Genomic DNA, 21500 nt, shown 5'->3' with positions numbered 1-21500 from the left:
TGTCCATGTAAAAATAGTGACTAGAACTTACAGCTTTAATTGAGTAGGTCTCAGGAAAAGAAATGGATAGTGATTTTGTTCCGAGTTCTTAATTTTTATTTTAAAAGGAAGGATTGCTGAACTTCTTGTAGTACTAGATCTAAGGTCAAGATAAATGACAGTAGGTTTAAGGGCCTCTACTATGTTACTCATAAAGAAACTAGTACAATGAAAATGGCAATTTCGACCATGAGGGCTTTTTTCCACAGAAAGTGCTGGTTATTCATTCTTGGCACTGTTAGCATTTGACTTCAATTATTTATTATTTACTCACAATGTCTTTTTTTTTTTTTTTTAAAACCAATATAGAGAGCTAAAGACCACTGTGTATAATTTATGGTCAAATATTTCAACTTAACAAAATACATACAGACAAACAGACCAGATTTAATTATTTATTTTGTGATAGATTATTTACACACAATTATTTTCAATGTCAAATATACACATCATCAAGCAATACTTTATTCACAGACCTGCGACTTCAGTTCTTCTTTAGCCTCCATGTTTCACAGACTAATCGGTTGTCCAGAAATTAAGAGAATATCTTTTGGTGCTTTACTGCGCAAACAAAACAGAATAAAATAAAAGGACTAATATGAGATGTGACTATACCATTTTCATGTGTCAACAACTCAATAACAGCCATGTATCTGCATTTGTATCTGGTCAAAATTAAGCCAGAGTATAGAAAAATAATATTTAATTTATATTTAATTGGTTCTTCCACTAGACACATTATGTTAATGGTGATCTCTTTCTTTACATACGTTACTTTTCACTCATCCACTGGTTATCTATAGGGTGGATAAGGGCACAGAGTCTGTACTAATGCATATACATTTTCATAGATTTAGGATAGCAGCTTTAATCACCAACATCTCCTCATAATGCACAATTCATTTAAACAACTGTTTGTAATCCAAGTTCTACTATTTAGATAACAGGAGAATCCAAAACAAGATTAGTATTATCATATTATTATGTAGTATTATATTATTCAGATATTGGGAAGAAAGAATGCCCCCTCTTCCATTAATAGACTATAATCTAAAATCAAGTGACATTTTGGGAATACATGTATATATGTATTTTCTGGTTGCATATGCTGTGTTGAACATTTGCTAGATGTCCCAATGACAACAGAATACCTTCCTGATGAAGAGTATCTATGTCCACTTTGTGTCTTGTTTACACTGTAAGTTTGACAGTGTAATATACATCCTCTGCAGATGTGATGATAAGCTGCTTTAAAACTGGGTGCACAATATAATATCACTGGGTGCTGTTCCAGTTTTTGAATCTATTACAATCAGTGCTATGTTCCTTACATTTATAATATCATCGTCATGACATTTCTGAGAGCTCAGGGTCATATAAAATTCACTTTGTATCTTTCATTCTTCCCAAATTTCTAACAGTCAAACAGACAAAATTCAACAAAAACAATAAATAAATATTCATTTAATTGAGCTTAACTGAGTTGGCTTTGTTCACAATATGTACAAAGAAAACTTGGAACAAAAACCTCTCCTCAGCACCTTGGTAAAAACTCACTGTCCACCATGTTGACCATTTCTTATGGGATCCATATAACCTTAAGAAAGTAGAAGAGACACACAACACATAACAACATCCCATATGTTGGTCATTCTCTACTTCATTCACTTTGGTACTCTTCATCCAAAGTAAGGTTGTTCACTCTGAAAATTGTAGTCTGGACAGACCTTCTGCACAAGCTTGTAGTCGATGCTGAAAAAGGAGATGAAGATGCAGATGACTTTGAAGGGCTTGGCACAGAGCCAGGCAGCATTGGATTGGGTGTGCTCAGTGAAGCAGGTCTGAGATGGGTCATACAGACATGGTTTGGGCTTCTTAGAGCGGTTGGTCTTCTCATACTCTACACGACAGTTGAAGGTCTTGATGTCTTTGGGATCAATGGTTGACTGATGAGGCTGGTGAAACTGGATCTCTGGCTGATGGAGGATACTTTGCTGCTGAATCACCTCAAACTCCACTACCTTCGATGGTGGGACGATGCTGACAGACACGTTGCCTAGGCTCGACGAGTTGTGGCGGAAGTAGACAGTGAATGTGCCATTGACGTGGTCCACAATCTTGCCTGTCACCAGGAGGTTGAACTTCAGGGTCTTGACACTGAAGTAGAAGTCGCCCCAGCCGAAGATCTTTTTGGTCTTCATGGCAGTTTTGAGGGGAGGTTTGCGTTTGGAGTGGTAGCCTGTCTGATCCAGGAACTGTGACTGGTTCCTGGCCCAATCATATGGGTTCGGTAAGCCAAATGTGGGTGGCTTGGTTTTCATAGGTGTGTGGTCCATAGAGGAGAATATCCTGGAGGTCTGGAATGGGGGTTTAACTCCTCCACCTGCCCCTATGCCCCCTCCACCAGCTCCACCATAAGGAAGGGGCTTTAGGACAGACCCTGCTGTGCCTAGCTCCAGGTAATCCAAAGATTTCCCAACCTGCTTCTCCAGGCCATGAACCTGAAAAAAGACACACAGAAAAAAATCTGGTCAAACAGGCACTTAATATGGATATATTTTTGTAGAAAAAATGGAAAACAGTGGTTCTCTCATACATGAACAAGTCAAAATAATTTAAAAGGAAATGGGGTTTGTGTAGAATTGACAGATTCACTTTTATTCAATTTATTTAAAAAAATTATTTAAAAGAAAATACAGAGTCCAATACTGATTAAAACAGGTTAAGACATTCACTTGCTGAACAGAACAGAGCAAGTATTATGCACTGGGGAGTGATTTCCAAAAATAATTATATGATAAAATGACTATAATATATATATATATATAAATAAAATACTTTCTGGTTTGTGATCCAGAACCTAGTGTAGGATTTCTGCTTTTACAATTAAATCCAACCATCCAACCTAATCTTTTTTTTTTTTTTTTTTTTTTTTTTACACAAGCAGTGTCATTCGCTGAAAAGACAAACTTTTTTGTTCTTCTGAAATCTTCCATCAGTATCTAACAACCTTTGCCTACTTTTAAATGTCTTTTGATTTTTGGACTATATCACCACACAGAAGCACTGGAAACAATATATATTAACCTAAAACATCATGTCAGGTTTACATCCCCCTCCCCCACTACCACCATCTATTTTTGAGTAAAAGAAAAGCTCAGCCTGTTTAATCACATTATATTTATAAAGAACGTGAACTTCGGATTTACTGCTTTACTGATGCTATGTCAGTGCATAGCATTATTTTTTCTTTATCTGCACTATTGAAGATTGCCAGACTATGTTCCAGTCATAAGCCCTGCTTTAAAGCAGCTTTTCAGGGGAAAAAAAAGCAGCAGTGCCCTTTCACTGGCCCTGTGCACTGTGGCAATTTACACCTGACTGTTTCTTTGTCAAGGATATAGGTCATGAAGGTCGTCGTCACATAATAGAACAATTTCTTCCTTATTTTTGTGTCCTGGATCTTCTTTACCATCTACTGTCCCAGCCAAAGCTGTTTCCTCTATCACTGTTACTGACACATCCCTGATATATTTTATTCTTTTTTTCCCGTTAATATGTTAAACACTTACCCCCTAATATTCAGCATTTCCATTCTGAGATGTGATTCATTAGCAAAAATACATATGATACTTCTTCATCCTAATCTTTACTAACCTTTAATTTCTCAGACGTTAACTCAAACATATCAAGTGCAACCTACTCGGTAGATTAAATAATGCATTTGTTCTGATGCAGGGTGTTTGAAAAAGAAACATTTAGCATCGCTGATTAGTAGCATCATTCACTTTTTAGAAATAATTTTGTGTACTATAACAGACGTTTTCCTACAATCGATCATGTGAAATACCGTAAGTTTAAAGGAGTACAGTATGTTTCAAACAAGTCCCTACTCTTCTTTGGCCATAATGTTGCCATGTCTCAGTTCAGTATACCTATTTCAGATGGTAATGGTAGGGTTTACACACACAGACACACACACACACACACACACACACACACACACACACTTGTCTTACTATCCTTATGAGGACCTTCCACTGACATAATTATTAATGCAGGTAATTAATGCTATTCCTACCAAAATCTAACTTTACCTTCAGTGACCAAAGAAACATACTGGCTCTTTTAGATTTTGTTTTAATAAAAGTTTTTGTTTATTAAAAAAGCAGTTTTCCTCATGGGGACCATCCAAATGCCCCAGATGTCTCCACAAGGTAAAACATGTCAGATATTCCTGTCCTTGTGGGGACATTTAAAAACATGCTCCCCCTACCCACACGTATGTTTACAATCACATCATTGCCACTTTAGATTCGTCTCTTCTCCAGACTACAGTCAGTGTGCTGTCACTGAAAGGTGACAGTTCAGAGGAAAAGCCTTTATTTAAGGATTCTCCGACAGGAGGTTGACCTCGTCTTATTCCAATTCAACTCGGCCACTTTGCACGCGCTCATCAGTCAACAAACCTGACACCCAATTCATGCCGCCATTTGTTGCAACATTTGTCAGTGCTGTTGCTAATGCCTGTCGCCATTCAATTAATTGAACTCATGGCACCCTTCCCCTACCTGTCTTTCATATTGCCCACATCAGGGGAATTGATGAGAGTGGAGTAATATTGATCACTGGGCCCACAGATTAAAAAAAAAGCGATGGTGATGAATGACTATTGACTGGATAATGACTTCTAGCGGCCAGTTGCCACTGGACACTGATGGAAGAGAACTTGATACTTCAAACCACTCAGCTGTAACGGTGCTCACCTATTAGACAAATGATCACTATCCAGTAATCATATGAATATGAAAAAGATATATTATTCATTAATTCATCTTCAATAACAGCTTTATCCTGCTCAGAGGCGTGATAGATCTGGGGCCTATACCAACCAGGAACACTGGGTGCTAGGAGGGAATATACGCTGGACAGGACGCTGGACAGTCCATCATAAGGCACCACACACACACAGGGGCAATTTAGACTGCCCAATTCACCTTGGTTTGGGAGGTGGGAGGAAACTGGAGGATGCGGAAGAGACCTATGCGGTAACTCGTGCTCAGGATCAATTTTCAACATATGCATGTCGTACTACTCCTATCAACATAAGGGTATCACTATTATTGCAGTTGTCTGTAAGAAAGCATTTTACAGAATTGGGTGTGCTGCAGTATCTTGCAAAAAGATAATTTACACACCATTACCAGCAGTGCTGTACTGTAAAAACCAGTGTGGCATGTTAAAAGCACAGGCACCTTGGCCTCTTCTTGCCCTGATGCGCTGCCAAGTCAGCACCGTAGAACATAGACATCTTCTGACGTGCCATCTGTTATGCCAAACCCTGCCCAGCTTGGCTCCCTATTACCATGACAACAAGCTCCTTCCATGTACTCTGAACCCTCACCCTTGACCCCATACTGACAGATGACAAGATCCAAAAAGTCGCCCTCTGCACACAGGAAGGTTTCTCAGCCCTCCAGTAACTCCTCTATCAGTATATGAACATCAGTCTCTAAATGGCATCTAACATTCTACTCGCTACGGATCAATTATGATTGCACAGCGCTGCACATCGATTTGACTGCTGTCACAGAAAAAAAGCAAGTCACGATGTACAAGATTAAATATGGGTTTTAAACAGCCTCTTCCTACTGGACGTTTATCGGTGCAGAGAAAGGAGGTGGTGGACTGCAGCTCGCACTTGAATAAAAATCAGGCCATTTTAATTTTCAGTACGGACTAGGTGGTAGTGTCTGATAAATTCTTGATAGAGGTTTTCTAGATGGTCTTGCATTTTAGACTTGAAAAAAATACTTTACAAGCAGCCTTTTCACCTTTTATCCAGCACTAGATGTGGCCTAGGTAAAAAGTATATTGGTATAAAGGGCATTCAGTCTACAAGAAAAGTTTGATAATTAATCAGATAATTGTTGTTTTCTCTCTCTCTCTGTCTCTCTCTCTCTCTCTCTCTCTCTCTGTACCTATAGGAGAACAGACCTAGTAATAATGAGGGTAACCATGCTCCAGTCCTTCATATCATGCCTACTCAGCATGGTCCACCCTCCCTGGGACACACATACAACTACACATCTGCTTTTGCTTCTGACCAACACAGATGCTGTCATATCATAATGAACTGCTGGAGGTCATTTCTGCCAACCCAGTTTAAAGCATCCTCTGCACCAAACTAAGTTTTCCAGTCCTCCCTGGGCTACACTACAAGATTTACACAATCCTAGCTGATGTTAAAAACATGAGCATCCTCACAGACCACCACTACCACCACATACACACACACACTACAAAATGTGCCTACAACAAAACACCATGCACTTTCAGATTATGATCTCGGAATCTGGGCTCATACAAATTTCTTGCGAACAACTTTGACTTCAGGTCAAAACAAGCACGACAGTTCATCTCGGCTGTCATTGGTCTTTCAGGCATGACGTCAATGTTGACGTCCTCTTACACAATACAATGTTGAAAATATTTATCATATTAAAATCAAGGTGGTGACTGGACTGTGAGTATATTGGAGGGGTCAAGATTTGATGTGACGCACCCCACGCCGCAGGATAATCTAATGAAGATAAGATAATCGTTTCAGACCAACTCAAAATTGCAACACCTTTTTCAATAGTCAGGAGGGGTGAATCAGTCTCGAAATCGGTCTGATCATTCTTTAATGTAGCCCAGGTATAAGGGAGGATGATTGCCTTCTATCTTTAATCAGCAGTGTTGCTGGATATCAGGCCACATGCTAACAAAGCATTTACACTCTACATTGGAGTGATGACTCAGTGCTATAGCAGAAAGTAAAAGCTCTGCTAAAAAAAAATGACTCAAGTTTTTGCAAATATGGACTTTTCTGAGGAATGTCCTCAGCAATGACCTCAAGCAAGTCATTATGAACCACAAGCATAAACACAGACAGATGTATAGAGGTCAACAAAAATGTAGTGTAATTACAAAGATAAACAGTGAAGTTTTTGTTTTTGATTGTTTTATGTTCTAAGAGTGCGTCTTGCTGAATTGTTCAGTTCAGTATCTTCTACATAGAAAGGAAATTGCAGCAATAAATCCTCGAACTAGGCTGAATCAAGCTCAGCTTTGTTGTTAGACACTTTTCAACGACGTGCATCTACAACTCGGAAGGAAGCAATATTAAACTCAAACCTTCTGTCTTTTACAACAGCAATATAAAAAAAGCACTCTGATTTACAATAGTCTATCTCCTTCCAATACACCTCCCTCTCTCATACTCTACAAGGAAATAATGGCCTACTGAGCCAAGCACAAGATGGAATGATCTTCAACACTGTGCTATGTATACATATGTAGGTCTCAAAGAATTTAATATAAAGACAATTTGATTACGGTATGTCTGAGAAGGTTCATAGGAGGAAAATGGCATTATTGAGGACGAGAGTGGAGAAGGGGGAAGAGAGAGCATTCCTGCTTCTGAGCACGAGGGCCATTAATAATCGCTAACTTCATCTGAGCATCTTAAAAGACAGTTCTCGGTGGAAGTGAAAGTTGGAGAATAAGGCACCAGAGTAGGAAGTTAGTTCTGCAGATCAGACACACAACTCACTAAAGTACACAGAAGATTCATGGGTTTCACTGAAGTACAACAGCTCTGTATTGATGGAAAGCTTGAGATCGATGGCTACCATGTTAGGCTGATCCAGTAATTTCATCGCACACAGTCTCTTGGCACGTGGTAAAGACAGTGCTTACTTTCAATAATTAAAAAAGCAAAGACAAGAAACCCTGACTGAAATAGAAGAAGGCCAGCTCCTTAATTGTTGCTGTTTTGCCATCTTAATCTTTTATTTTTTCAGTATAAAAAAAGGAACATTAAAAAGGGCATTTGGAAAATGAGAGGGTGCACTGAATAAGAAAAATGTGCACTGCCATTTCTCACCTACACACACTCTCTCATTTCTCTCTCTTATTCCATTTGTGAGTGTCCAGTGTTGTGCCTACGCAGACAAGTTGCTTCTCCCAGAGGAATGATGGGAGTATGAGTGCCTCGTTCTCCCTCTCTCTCTCTCTCTGGCTCACTGACCGCCTGTTCCTTCCTCTAATAATTGGAGTTTTATTTCCCACAATCAATTCATTTCAGCTCAGCCTCGAACACATTGATCCTCTGTCACTGACACCACACATACGGCCGATACACACACACCGCCCACCACCAGGAATGGACAACACAATATGGATACAGTTGCAGAGTGCCTGAACACCAAAAAGCATTTTACTATCTAAATACATTAACATGTACAGAACATGGGGTCTATGACTGCAAATAGTTTGAAATAATGTTATCTTATGGTATACAACAATTCCATTTTCCTGCTGTCCTTTTCCAGCTAGGTATTTTAGAGCCAAAATATGCAATGCTACTAAATCTAGGACTGGAACTGGGACAATTACTTGAGTACACAATTGTGAGAACACAATAAATGTGCTAATGATTTTTTTTCCTTTTATCTTGCCACTTTACGAAATACATTTTCCATTGATTAAATTCAGTAACAAACAACAAAATAAGATTTTTTTCCTGAAATGGAGATGTTTTTATTTAAAATTTTTTGGGATTGGTTAGGCCAAAGTTATACTTGCTTTTCACTACACATGGGTGTTCTGCGTCCATTAGGTGTGACAGTTGCACTTCACGTGCGAATGGTACAGTCCCATTGTAAATGTGGAGAGAGTACTGAAGCAGCATAATGGAACTTTATCAATTTCTCGTATCTGTAGGATGAGAGAAATATACTCTCTATTGTAGTAATGAGAGGTTTAATGGCCTGATATACCATCTACGTTGGCATTGGTACCACAGTTTCCGGCATTTTCTCATGTTAAATATTATCATAGCTTCCTCAACACCTTGGTTTGCAAAATGAGAGATATTCCGATGTTGGCAATGTCGACTTTGACCTGTTCCCAATGGACAGAGCTTTAAATTTTAACTTCGGCCTTATAGTGGCATTGGGAACTGAGAAGAAGTCTCAACACTTTTTCAATCATTTCAGACTCCAAGGCCAAAGCTGTACTGCTAACTAGCTAGAGGTACTAACTACCTGTAACAGTGAAATATTTTGACAAAACTAAGCACAATTCAGTGCAAACAATGCAGGGCTAATCTGTCATATTATTCTTCTACTAGCAAGGGCAGATGTATATGATGATAGAGTGAGGTAACTATCCCCAAAAATAGATATATATTTTGTAATTAATGTTACTGACAAAACTCCTGAAATGGATAATTGTATTCAAATTCCATTATTTATGTGTGGATTCACACAACGAGCCCACCATCCACAAGACAATAAAACATTTAACAAAAAGTTAAATGAGTAATGATACCTACAGGGGAGCTGCATTTGTCAGTTAATTAGGGTTAACTCGATCTATTTAAATTAATGTTAAATTAATCCCATGATTGGGAACAAATGAATTATGAATGAATAGCATTTAGTCATAAATGTGCTGTAATAGAATCAAAGCTTCATACCAAGCTGTTCAAAGCTGCTATTTTCTGCAAATAGTTAATCAGAACAGAAATAATATAGTATACAATAATAACATCTATTTTAATATGTGCCCATTTAATATAGAGCCAGCAGGTTGCTTTTTTTTCAGTGTACAGAGTTAAGTGGTTAGCACACATACATGCACTGCAAAAATTATATCTTAGCAAATAAATATATCTTGAATACAGGCAAATTCAACTAATGTTTCTCTTTAGTAGATTGATTTTAAACAAATATAAGATTATTAAGCATATTTATAGATTTTCTTTTTTTTTTCTTTTACTAATTTCAAGCTTGAAATTGTCTTATTCTCCTGGCTGATAATTTGGCTAATTTCAAGTGTTTATTTCTAGAGAGAAGCAAAATTATCTGCCAGTAAAATAAGATCTGAATAAGCTTGATTTAAGCTTGATAGTAAATATGTCTAGAAATAGGCTGAATGGAAGTGTTTGTTATATAACAAATTTGCAAATATCTGCATTTGTTATAATGAGAAATATTGGATATCTGCACTTGATACGATCTCATTTTTTTAAATGTAATTATTAAAAAGAAGGACATAGAGAGAGAAATATCGCACTGCAAGTGAAATATGTTTTAAGTATACAGCTGCTGGCAGAAATGTAACACAGATGGCAAAAGAATGACTGCAATATAACAAACATGAAAAAGGTGTACTTCAACCTCCACAAGCCACCAAGCCCAAAACTTCATGCAACCCAAAGTAAAACGTTTTAGATCAGCCATTGATTACTAGTACATCCAGCACGTGTTTAAAGTGACAAAGATGTTTTCTCAGATAAAATCTTTTTATATATGCATTTATCTTATTTTGGTAAGATAAAATTATATAGTGTGTTTACTGTGATGACATAAAAACATAATAGCCGGTGTAGAACTGTACGTTTAACATGGAGAGAGAGTACTCAAGCTGCCGAAATGACCAAAATGCATATTCCTACCATGTATACACTGCACTGCATTTTACATTGTATCATAGCTGTTTGAGTACTTTTGTCACTGATGGCTATTTGTGGGCAAAATGCCTTTTTTAATTTAGAGCTCTCCTTAATAGTTGCTTTTGGGTTTTATTGTATAAAGTGAAATGAAGAGCTGGAGAGAGAGAAAGAGCAGTTAATAAAAATAAATGTTCTATTAATTTGGGATTGAAAGCAAAATGCAGCCAGTAACCCAGGATACATGAATCATAAAGGATTATGCCAACAGCTGGGAAAGGGGAATGTAAACATCAGTTGCTTGAATGTAGACATCAGTTTCAATTTGAGCCTTTCTACAACATCTGTATTGCAATCGAGGCTGAGAATGAGAGTTCTTTCTATTTTTTGACAATTATTATGAAAAGAAACTTTTCCTATGAAACTGGATGTCTGGAACTGACATTTAATTATGAGAAGCAAATACAGCCCAGGGGGAAATAGATAAACCACTGGAGAGAGAGAGAGAGACAGAGAGAGAGAGAGAGAGAACTTAAGAGAGAGAGATTGAGAGATGATTTTGCTGTCCAATGGTGTCAATGGATTATCATAAAAAATGGAAGTGACGGACAGAGTTAGGAAGTATCAGGGAACAGAGCAAAGGAACTGAGACTGATAACGACACTACAGAGGGAGAATGGAGAGAGAGGCTGTATAAAAGGAAAAGACTCGAGAACAAGAAAAAAAAGAAAAGACAACAAAGTGAAAGACTGATTGAAGTACCGCCCTAGATGAAGTGCAGCTCCTTAATTGTTGCCGTCATGCATTCCTCATCTTTTTTTTAGTATAAAAAGTGAGAGGGAAAGGGCATTTGTTAAATGAGGGGGTGCGATGAATGAGAAAAATGTGTGCTGTCATTTCTTGTTATTGGTTCTGAAAGGAAAGAGTCTCATTAAAATGAGCCTGTTGTTGTGGCTCTTGTCATAACATGAGGCTAAAGAGACAAACAGCCCCAAACGCTCTAATGATGCTAGCAGTCAAGCGGCAGCAGACTCACTGGATTTATGACAAAATCTACGTTTTTTTTTTAAACTGCTGCTGCTTTTCACACACCAAATGAGTTCATGAGTTCATGTCTCAAACTCCTATAAATCACTGCTTTAACACAAAGTTCATACTATCACACAATCAAATACTATAATTGTACAATTAATTACTATACAGTGTTGTCCACTCAGCAGTTTTTTTTAAGTATATTACAGTTTTCAAAAAGCGTAAAGTAAGTCTATTTAAAATAAATGATGGCATTTTCAACTCACAGTAATTATAAGGAATTCTGTTCTTATATCACATAAAATATTATATTCAATAACATCTATATGACATGCGTGTAGCCCCACTGGTGACAGCCATACTTCATAAAACTAATGTGTGGCCACGGCTTATCAGTGTGTGGGAACAATATCCTAATGTGTGACCACGGGTTTGTAAGGCATGAGAACGACATCATTAAGACTTGGCTACAACTTAGTAAAGTGAAGGAATGAGATAATTAAGCATGGCCACATATTAATAAGGCATGATCATTGTGTTGTGTCCCCAACCTGGCACATGAACAATTTATTATTAATTACTGTACATAACTTCTATTTCCTAGAGTACAATTCAATTAAATTAAAACAATCAATTTTTTAAATGTAAATTCATTCATTTGTTTTTCTTCCACTTTTCCTGAAGAGGTTCGTGGTAGTTTTTTTTTTATGTCAACAGTGTTATGTAAGATCATTACATTATTGTTCTTTAACATTCAGGAAAAAAAAGTCTTCAGTTTTTTTTAGGCTGATCAAAAGTTTCCACAAAGAATTTTATATTAAAGAATAATAGAAAGAATAATATATCCAATACTACAGTGGATATTTTGTCTAGTTATTATAAATGATAGAACAGAGATGTTATACAATTATATTATATATTATACAAAAAACTTTTGTAGCCAATTTTTTGTCTTGAGTATCGCATTTACTCTCAACTAACTTCTTCAAACAATCATCATAAAGCTCTATATTGTGATCATGTGATTTTTTTTTTTTTTCATCCAGTGACTATATCTTGCTCTGAAACGCTCACTGTTTAGCACTGTTTAAAGGTTAATTTACCAAACTTGCATACAGGGATGCACACATGGACGTTTGGGTAGCCAAGACTCAAGATTCTGAAGCTTGTCACTAGAAAAGAGTAAAATAAGTTTTTACTAATCAGGTTGAGACTAGCTATAAATAAGCAGAAAGCAATAGTGTAGGGCACCAGGGTTGGACGTGTCTTTTCAAAAAAAAAAAAGAAAAGAAAAACAAAACAGAAGTACATAACTCAGGTAAAACAACTTTACATAGGCAAAATGATTTCCAGCAAGCCTATGATATCATTATATCACATATTATATCGTATGTTAACACACTTCGCTTTAAACACACTTCATCTTTGTCAATGCATCTGAGACGAAACCTGGAAAATGTGTCTTGAATTGATGGAGAACTTCAGCACAAATGGATTCCACACTGAATAAAAGATTGAAAGCTATCAGGGTAAGGTTACAGTAACTGATGTTAGCACTGATGATGAGCAGCTAGATATGTATGACTGATATTGTGTATCCTTTTCCTAACATTGGCTAGCTGAATTTTGAATTAACTGATAGCTGATTTAATGCTTGTAGTGAGAATGATGAGTGTTTTTGTTCAGTGTCGGGAGGCGTATGATGTTACATGTTGATGAGGAAGAATGAAGAGCAACACAAACTTGAGGTTAAACTCTGCAGGTTTAGTTCAGATAGCGAACCATTTCTACTCACTGTGGCTGCAGATTATTTGCCCCCGAATCTCTACTTGCACTGACATTTCAAGCTGTTCCAGAAACACTTCTCCTAAATGGTGTTTGATTCCATTTGGCTTTCTGTCACTGCATTGTTGCTGTAGCAGAAGTGTGAAAAGGGCCCATTACAGCAGAGTCGTTTATAGGTCTTATGGAAGCAATGGTAAAGGAGGCCAATGTTGACCAAATTTCCAATTCCACCAGTGCTGACAACAGCTTACACTAAAACAGTCTGTAAAAAGGCATGCCGAAGGGAAAAGGAATAAGAAGAAGGGATGATAAGAGTGAACATCTGCGTGGCTTTTCATTACTGGAGAGACCTGAGAGATTTGAAGAGCTAAAAATTGATGCAGAGCTTGGTTTGTTGCTTGACAGATCATTTGACTTGCTAGGTTGTTGGGTTAATCTTTCAGAAAAAAAAATGATCATCCCAAACACTTTGTGGACCATGATGCTACATCATGAATCCATTGCACCGTGTCTCTGCAGGGCGGGGCTGAGGAGAGAAGCTTGGATTGATGATGTGGGGCCGGAAGGGAGGGACTGTTTCAGTGGCTGACATTTGGCAGAAGTTAGTAAAATCACTTACTGCAGCTTTAATAGATCAAATCTGGGACTCCTGAGTCAAACAACAGAAAAGTCTTGCCCCTAATGTTGAGAGATCGAATACCAACGATGCCATAGCTATCCGTCGCCAGGAGTCCAAGAGAGCTAAAGTTGTGCTCTCTGGGTGGGAGGGATGGCATTTCTCCCTCTTCTCCATCAATCAGACTACTGATAGCCAGTTATGGGCATCTGTATGTGGAAGATGGCAGATAGCTCTTTCCTCTGAGTGTGTTCAGCCTTCACCCTCCCCGGTACGTAGCTGTCATGTGATAGGTGAGGGATGGCTAGTATGTGGGGATTTGCAGATGACCACATTTGGAGAAAATTGGGAAAGATGATACAATTTGACCAGTGACATCATAGATGTCAAGCAGTCTTTGTAAATTTATTCTACACACTAGAGTTGCACAAGGTATGGAAAGTTTGAATGTCAAGGTCACAGCAAGGTCAAATGTCTGAAATAGTTTTTCTTAAATGGCTTCCTTTCAGTTTGAAGTATATTTTAATGATATTTCAGGCATACACATTTGTAGTAAGAAGGACTAGACTTAGGCATTCCTGCTGACAGCGCTGGCGTCGAGTTCTACTTGTTTAATTATTCATGACAACATATCGTAGTCATTGACAATCGTGACATTACATCTGTTATTGATACTGAAGTCAAAAGTGACAACTCTACACCACATACCCAAACACGTACACTGACATGGTTATGTGTGAGTATGTCTGTTGGCAATGTGACAGCAGCTACAGGGGAAGGAATCTTTTCAGAAAGACCACCAGTCCTCGCTTCACCCCACCACTCTGTCTGACCTACACCTGTCCCACCAGTCCAAAGACGTCACCATTCACTCCATCACATCACACTGTGTGTCGGACAACTTGAGTCTGTGTGTGTGTGTGTGTGTGTGTGTGTGTGTGTGACTAAGGGCATTGCAGGCAGCCAGGGCAAGTCTGGTGTCTCAACATGCGGTGGCTTTCACCCTTCTGGACAAGGTCCACAATTTGCAGACAAGGCACAGTGCAGAGAAGACTGTGGGCAGCTAGCATGCTGTTAGTACGGAAAAGTCTAATTACAGAATTATTAAGCAAAACATGTTAGGATTGCTGCACACTGAGCTCAGAGACTTCTGCCCAGTGCTTAAAATGAACACCCCGTGACTCACCAAATATGAGTAAAATCTTCCACTGGTGGGTAAATTCATTTACTTAGCAGCTACTTTGACAGCTAAATGTAGGGTGTTGCTCATTCTAATGAAGTAATTGTATTATATGGTATATACATATATACAAGCTTATATGCTTATACAATCTCTCTTCACTCATCTTAGATGTTCCTGTCAGTTTTTCTTCAGGTAAATGCAATTTCTATAAAACCTTTCTCACCTTAGCTATGACAAATGTGGTGTCAAAGTTGGTGTGAAACAACTGAGTCAAATAGTGACAAAATAAAAATCAACAAAATGTGCAACTAAACAAACAAACAAACAAACAAAAAAGTAGCACAGCAGTGACACTGAAAAGGTAGTGAGTGTGGTGTTGGTACAAGTGTATCTAGTGCAGCTGCACTGAGGTTTTAAACACACTGTGTATATTTTACTGCCATTTTATTAGACACAGCTACCTTGTTTCACTTTGTAGATTTTTCTGTGCACAGTTTGTGTTGGTCTTCCTCCAGCTCCTCGTTAGTGTCAGGTTCTGACTACAGGACTGCTTTTGGCTGGATATTTTGGTTGGTGGCTTGTCCCAGCAAAATCCTTGAACCAGGACAAAACACACACTACCATGCCACTAAACATTTACTATAAAGAGCAGCAAACTACAAAAAAAAAAAGTCATATTTGTTAGTAAATTATGCAAACAATCTTGAGGAATTTGCTACAGTTCTTCTACAGACTAGGGAAGTTTTCTAAATTATCTTTTTTGCACAGTAAAAAAAAAAAAAGACAGATTTTTGCACAGTATTCTACAGTGTATATACACAGTTTATTCTAATATATTTATATATCTAGTATATAATAATATAATTCTATTTTGCATTCTTTTCTAATTTAATACAACTATTTTCATTACAAATTATATTACCGACAACAACTTGAGTGAAAAGTAAAATTTTTACATGATATTAAAAGTATTTAAATCTTTACATGATATTAAAGTAAAATATTTACATGCATTTCAGAGTTTCTTAGTATTTGGTATGTCCCTTTTTTTGCTTTAATGACAGTGTGCACTCGAGCTGGCATGGACTGCACAAGTTTGTGCAAAATCTTATGATCCATTTTAGATCAAATCCATCTGAGTGTCGTCTGAACACAGGCTTCAATAGAAGAGCTTAGACACGAGGTAAATCTGACCTTTTGTACAAAGCAGTTAACATGGTCAATATTTGCTTATATTTAAATAGTGACCTAGAAATAATGCAGAATCTCAAATATTAAATATTTCAAATTTTAAAACCTTCTGTTTATTTCCTATTTTAAATTTTAAAAAAAAACTAAAAAAAAAACTCCCAGATTTTCAATGTGGTCTCAGACCCCACCAGATATACATAGTTTTTTCTATCTTATTACTTCTAACTTATATTTACTTATTAATTATTTATTATTACATACTTATTATTTGTATGTAAAAATATGTCTTCTTTTGTGTATATCTAAGTTCCTTAGTTCGTCCGATATGAAGGGAATCTTCAGCTTGTCAGATACTGATCTTATATAATATGTAAGATATTTTTGTTGCATCTGGATTATCTGTTGGATAAATTAATCAGCTTCAAGGTTCAACAAACAATCTTTGGTTTAAGCCACACCCACTTTGGGTTTAAATTCGAATACAGATACAGATATTTGGAGCATTAAACAGATATAAATAGTGGCATTACACTCCTATTTCAGACACTATAGCTGAGAGGCATCATTTAATGATTCTCAAACTGAATAATTAGAATGTACATTTGAAGGACATATGATAATATGCTGTCTACTCTGTTATTATAAGTACAGAACTGGCACAACCAACCTAAGGTCAATAAGGCAAATAACCAATGCAATACAAAATCCATGTGTAATCAAATGTATATGTAAGGTACTGACTATATCCTCCTGCATCCATCTATCCACCCATCTATCCATTTATTACATCCATCTAATAAAGTACCTCTTCCATTTTTTGAATTCCGAAAAGAAAACAAACTGCTTTTTCAATTTTTGGTTGCTACGTAGCCCAGTTTGATTTCTTGATAAATGTAAGACAGAGTTAAACAGTACCATCTTTTTAAACCTCACAAGTAGTGTTACCTAAAACTGCTTGTGTCACGTCCTTTGACTTTACAAAATACTGCCACACTTCAGCATTTTCCTAACATGGCAGTGAGCACTGCAGTGTGACGCTCACTCGCACCATGACTCACTGCTGTGTGTCAGTGAAGTGAAACCTGGACCGGCGTTTAAGCATACAAAAATGCTTATGCATAAATAAAATAAAAGATAAATGCAGAACACAGACAAAAATCCATAAATGTTATTTATCAATTTCTTGGCCATCATCTATAATTACAAATAAATTGAACTGCTCTTTAAAAATGTCAAATTGCTTCTTTAAAGCAGCTCTGTTGCTGTAAACATTATGTGTGATTTGTCAAAAAGCAGGTCTCTCCTCATCGTCTTATGCCGTATTGAAAACTATTGATATTCTGAATGGCAACGATTCTACAAGAGAATACATGGTGAAAATCCAATAGCTTCTCATTAAGGCACAGCACTGTGGTGTGGAAAAGAAACATCAGTTAGGGTTAGGCTTTCAACTGGCAGCCAATAAATGTAAAGGTTTTAGAAAGGGCCAAGATCAACTGAACCTCCAGAGCAATCATGAGAGATTGTTAAAATGCTAAACAATGAAACATGAACCACATCACTGATAGGTCACTGGGAGAAGGGAAATCATTATCTACTATGAAGAAGAACTCAATTATTTCCAGGATGTTCATTTGAACAAGTGTTGGACTGGTATAGGTAATACAATACACTGAGCTCTCTGACAACTCATGGGTTATCATACTATTATTATCATTATACCACTGTACTGTTAATATCTGGTCCCAATAATGTATAAATGAATGTATAAAAAATCATTTCATTCTGAGCAGAACCAATATTTTACCATTTCCAACCCTGTGCCCCAACATGTAAAATATATATGTAAGGTTACATGTATTGTAAGGTACTTTACTGTCTGTGAAGCAGTAAAAGCTTTAAAATCGTTTGAATATTTGTAAGACTATCCATAACACACTGAAGGTTTTATAAGGTTATATATCTAAATATATATATATATATATATATATATATATATATATATATATATATATATATATATACACACTATATTACCAAAAGTATTCAGTCACCTGCCTTGACTCACACTCACTTCAATTACATCTTGATTGTTTTATTTCTAGTCCATTGTGGTGGTGTATAAAGGCAAAATCACAAAAGCTCTGTCAAATAATTCCGGACCTGACTATATATATATATATATATTGCTAGGCATAAGGTATCCTGTGTGTGGCATGGTGTACTCTCAAAAGAACATCTGTATGTAAAGGTAAAATAAAGTCTCCAAATGAAAGATAACAACTGGTAATAGAGATTTCAGATTGTTTCCTGGTTCAGAACAATTGAAAATTATTAATGCTGTAAATGAGCCTTTTAGCCATAACATGCCATAATGTGCTTTTATGAATTGAGATATGATCTTTTGTTTAGCTCCACTTGTGGTGTTGGTGTCCTGTGGAGCCACATAGACTAACAGTGCATTTTGTACATCTCTTAGCACAAAATACACTTACAAACTGTCAGTGATCCATAATTTAGAAAAAAAAAAAAAGTTAAAGGCATTTTCCAAACAGTGCAGTCATGCAATCTGTTATTCATGATAGACCATTTTCTTAGCACCATCTATACTTTATATCTGTACTGAAAAAGCCAGTATGTATCACACCATTTACACCAAAGAATTAATCTTAGAGTGTAGCTCCTCTATAAGTAGCTTTGCAGTCAGATTTCCCAGCTAAACTGTGATTAGGTCATTGAACAGGTGCTTAAATCTAATCAGTAAAGTGGTGGAATAAGATACTTGAGTCTGGATTAATGTAATCCAGGATCATCTTCATTTCCTCTGTACTGCCCAGAGAGTCCATAAAGAGATCTATTGCAATATAATTCCATCATTTCCATCAGTGAGCAACAGGAATGTCTGTAAAGCAGGAGAAGTGTCAGCTGACTGATCCGAAACCATTAGAAGAACATGAAGAGCAGGCCTTTTAAGATGCAGACGAGGAGATGAGCATGGCTTGACTAAACAGGATCCACAGGATTAAACTGTTTTTACACTGTATGAAAAAACATGAAATAACTGATCTGCTTCTCAAGACAGAGTTTGGTTCTGTAATACACCTTCATTTAACATGATAAAACCATATTGACACAATCTTGATAGTTAAAGCTCATGAATGTTCACTTTGTTTCACTCTGTGGTTGTTTTCTTGAAAGGCTGACTTTATCCCCATAAAAAAACGGAAGCTTAGTTCTGCCTTCTGAACTTGCCTGGCCCGTCCTGATGCTTTACACCTGCTTAGAGTTTCTTTCCACTGAAAATCATTCACTAGCCTAAACATTGCCATGAGATTGCTGTGGATGGTTGCATATTTATACTCTAGAGATTACTGTGAAAGGTCTCATTTGGACAGTCTAAAGATCGTACTTACCAAAAACACCCATTCTTCAGTGGAAACTTAACTTGGATACTATAGATTTAAAACTCTGTAAAACTGTATGGCAATCATAAAAAACCCAGATGCTCATAATGCACATCTTTTCAACACATTCAGTATTGTTTGACTTTATAGCATAGAGTTGTGGAAGAGTAATGATTCATAATCACAACTGGAGAGAGGTTCCCTTTTGAGTCTGTTTCTTCCTCATGTCTTCTCAGGAGGTTTTTCCTTGCCTCTGTCACCTCTGACTTGCACACTAGGAATCTAAATCTCTATCAAGATTTCTGTAAAGCTGTTTTGTGACAATGTCCACTGATAAAAGTGCTATATAAATAACACATGCTTATATTTTCCCCAAAATTATATTATTTTAACACTGGGTACAATACTTGCAGGCTTACCAGTTAGCGAACTCTCACCACGTAACTTCAACAAAAGTTTTGGCTCATGGTTTCATGCATGGCAGAATACAGGTACTTGCACTTCTCTCTTAAAACAAATGTTTTGGTAAATCAGCCAAGGTCTGTGTATTGCGGAAATTGCTAGTTTTGTACATATTTGGATTTTTGCTTTGCTGTTGTGTATATGAATAGTGTATAGAGAATGTGTAGTGGTCTGGGAAAACCTTTCACATGGTGAAATTTCTGCTGTACGAAGTTCAGAAAACTACATTCTTTCATTTAATAAAATATGTTTCTCTTTGCACACATTGTTTAAAATTATATTTAAAGCATTACATTACATTAAATTACATTTAAATCATTCTGACTCCACTGAGAGACACTAACACATTGATTGTCTAAAAGCAACTGCTATATATTGATTTAATTTTCTTTTGAGATAATGTCATAAAAAAAGAAATAAATATGGCCATGAGAACTAGGTCTATTATTATTTATTCATAGCCTACAGCAATTTTTGCAGCTGCGCTTGTTAAACTGGATCCTTATCTACCTAACCTGCTCTTGGGCAAAAGCTGATCTAGGCAAGTTTAGAAAATTAATAAAACACATTTTTACATTGTTTTGGGGAAATATATTTATGTTTTCTTAAAGTTGGGGTGTCAGAGTATATCATAGGCAAAAGAATTTTGGTCAAACCTTGGACCTGGCTAGACAGCATGGTAGCATAGCAAATTGTTTTTTTGTTGCCTCACAGCTCCAGGGTCTCAATTTTGATCCTGAACTCCAGATACTCTCTGTGCTGAGTTTCACATGTTCTCTCCATGTCAGTGCGGGTTTCCGCATGGTACTGTGGTTACATCCCACCTCCCAAACACATCAAAAGGCGAACTGGCGACACTAAATTGCCTCTTGGTGTGAATGAGCGTGTGTCTTTGTGTGAAGCATTCCAACCACTGCTTCTCTAAAACAAGATGAGGCGATTGCTAAAGATGAATGAATGAATGAATGAATGAATGAATGAATGTACAAGGCTAATAAAATAGGCAGTGTTACAGAATCAGTAATGTCAAATAATTCCTGATGCAAACTTCCCCAATTTTTGGGGCTTGGGACCAGCACTGGGAGTTCACTGTCACGTGCACCCAGTGGCTGGGGTTGGTTCCCTGGCCAGGAATCGAACCCAGGCCGCAGCAGTGAGAGCACCGAGGCCTAACCACTAGTCCTCCAGGAACCGTACCAGCACAATAAGCAAACAAATTTTACTGGAAAACCAGCAGTTCAGACAAAAGTAATTACACTTGAAAGCGTGTATTTACATAAGTTGTGC

General features: G+C 37.0%; 1 protein-coding gene across 2 annotated transcripts in view; it reads right to left on the bottom strand.

The window, feature by feature from the left end:
- Nucleotides 1-420: 420 nt before the first annotated feature.
- Nucleotides 421-21500, bottom strand: part of LOC113547077 (neurexophilin-2) — a 60152-nt gene continuing 39072 nt past the window's right edge. For both annotated transcript variants that reach the window (XM_026947319.3, XM_026947391.3), the window contains one exon: nt 421-2540. In XM_026947319.3, the coding sequence (XP_026803120.1) occupies nt 1719-2540 (822 nt within the window). In that variant the 3' untranslated portion in view covers nt 421-1718. The remainder of the gene's footprint in view (nt 2541-21500) is intronic.

The sequence above is a fragment of the Pangasianodon hypophthalmus genome, chromosome 2 (genome assembly GCF_027358585.1).
Source record: "Pangasianodon hypophthalmus isolate fPanHyp1 chromosome 2, fPanHyp1.pri, whole genome shotgun sequence".
Lineage (NCBI taxonomy): Eukaryota > Metazoa > Chordata > Actinopteri > Siluriformes > Pangasiidae > Pangasianodon > Pangasianodon hypophthalmus.
The sequence above is the reverse complement of the archived record's forward strand: the minus strand, read 5'-3'. Positions and strand labels throughout refer to the sequence as shown.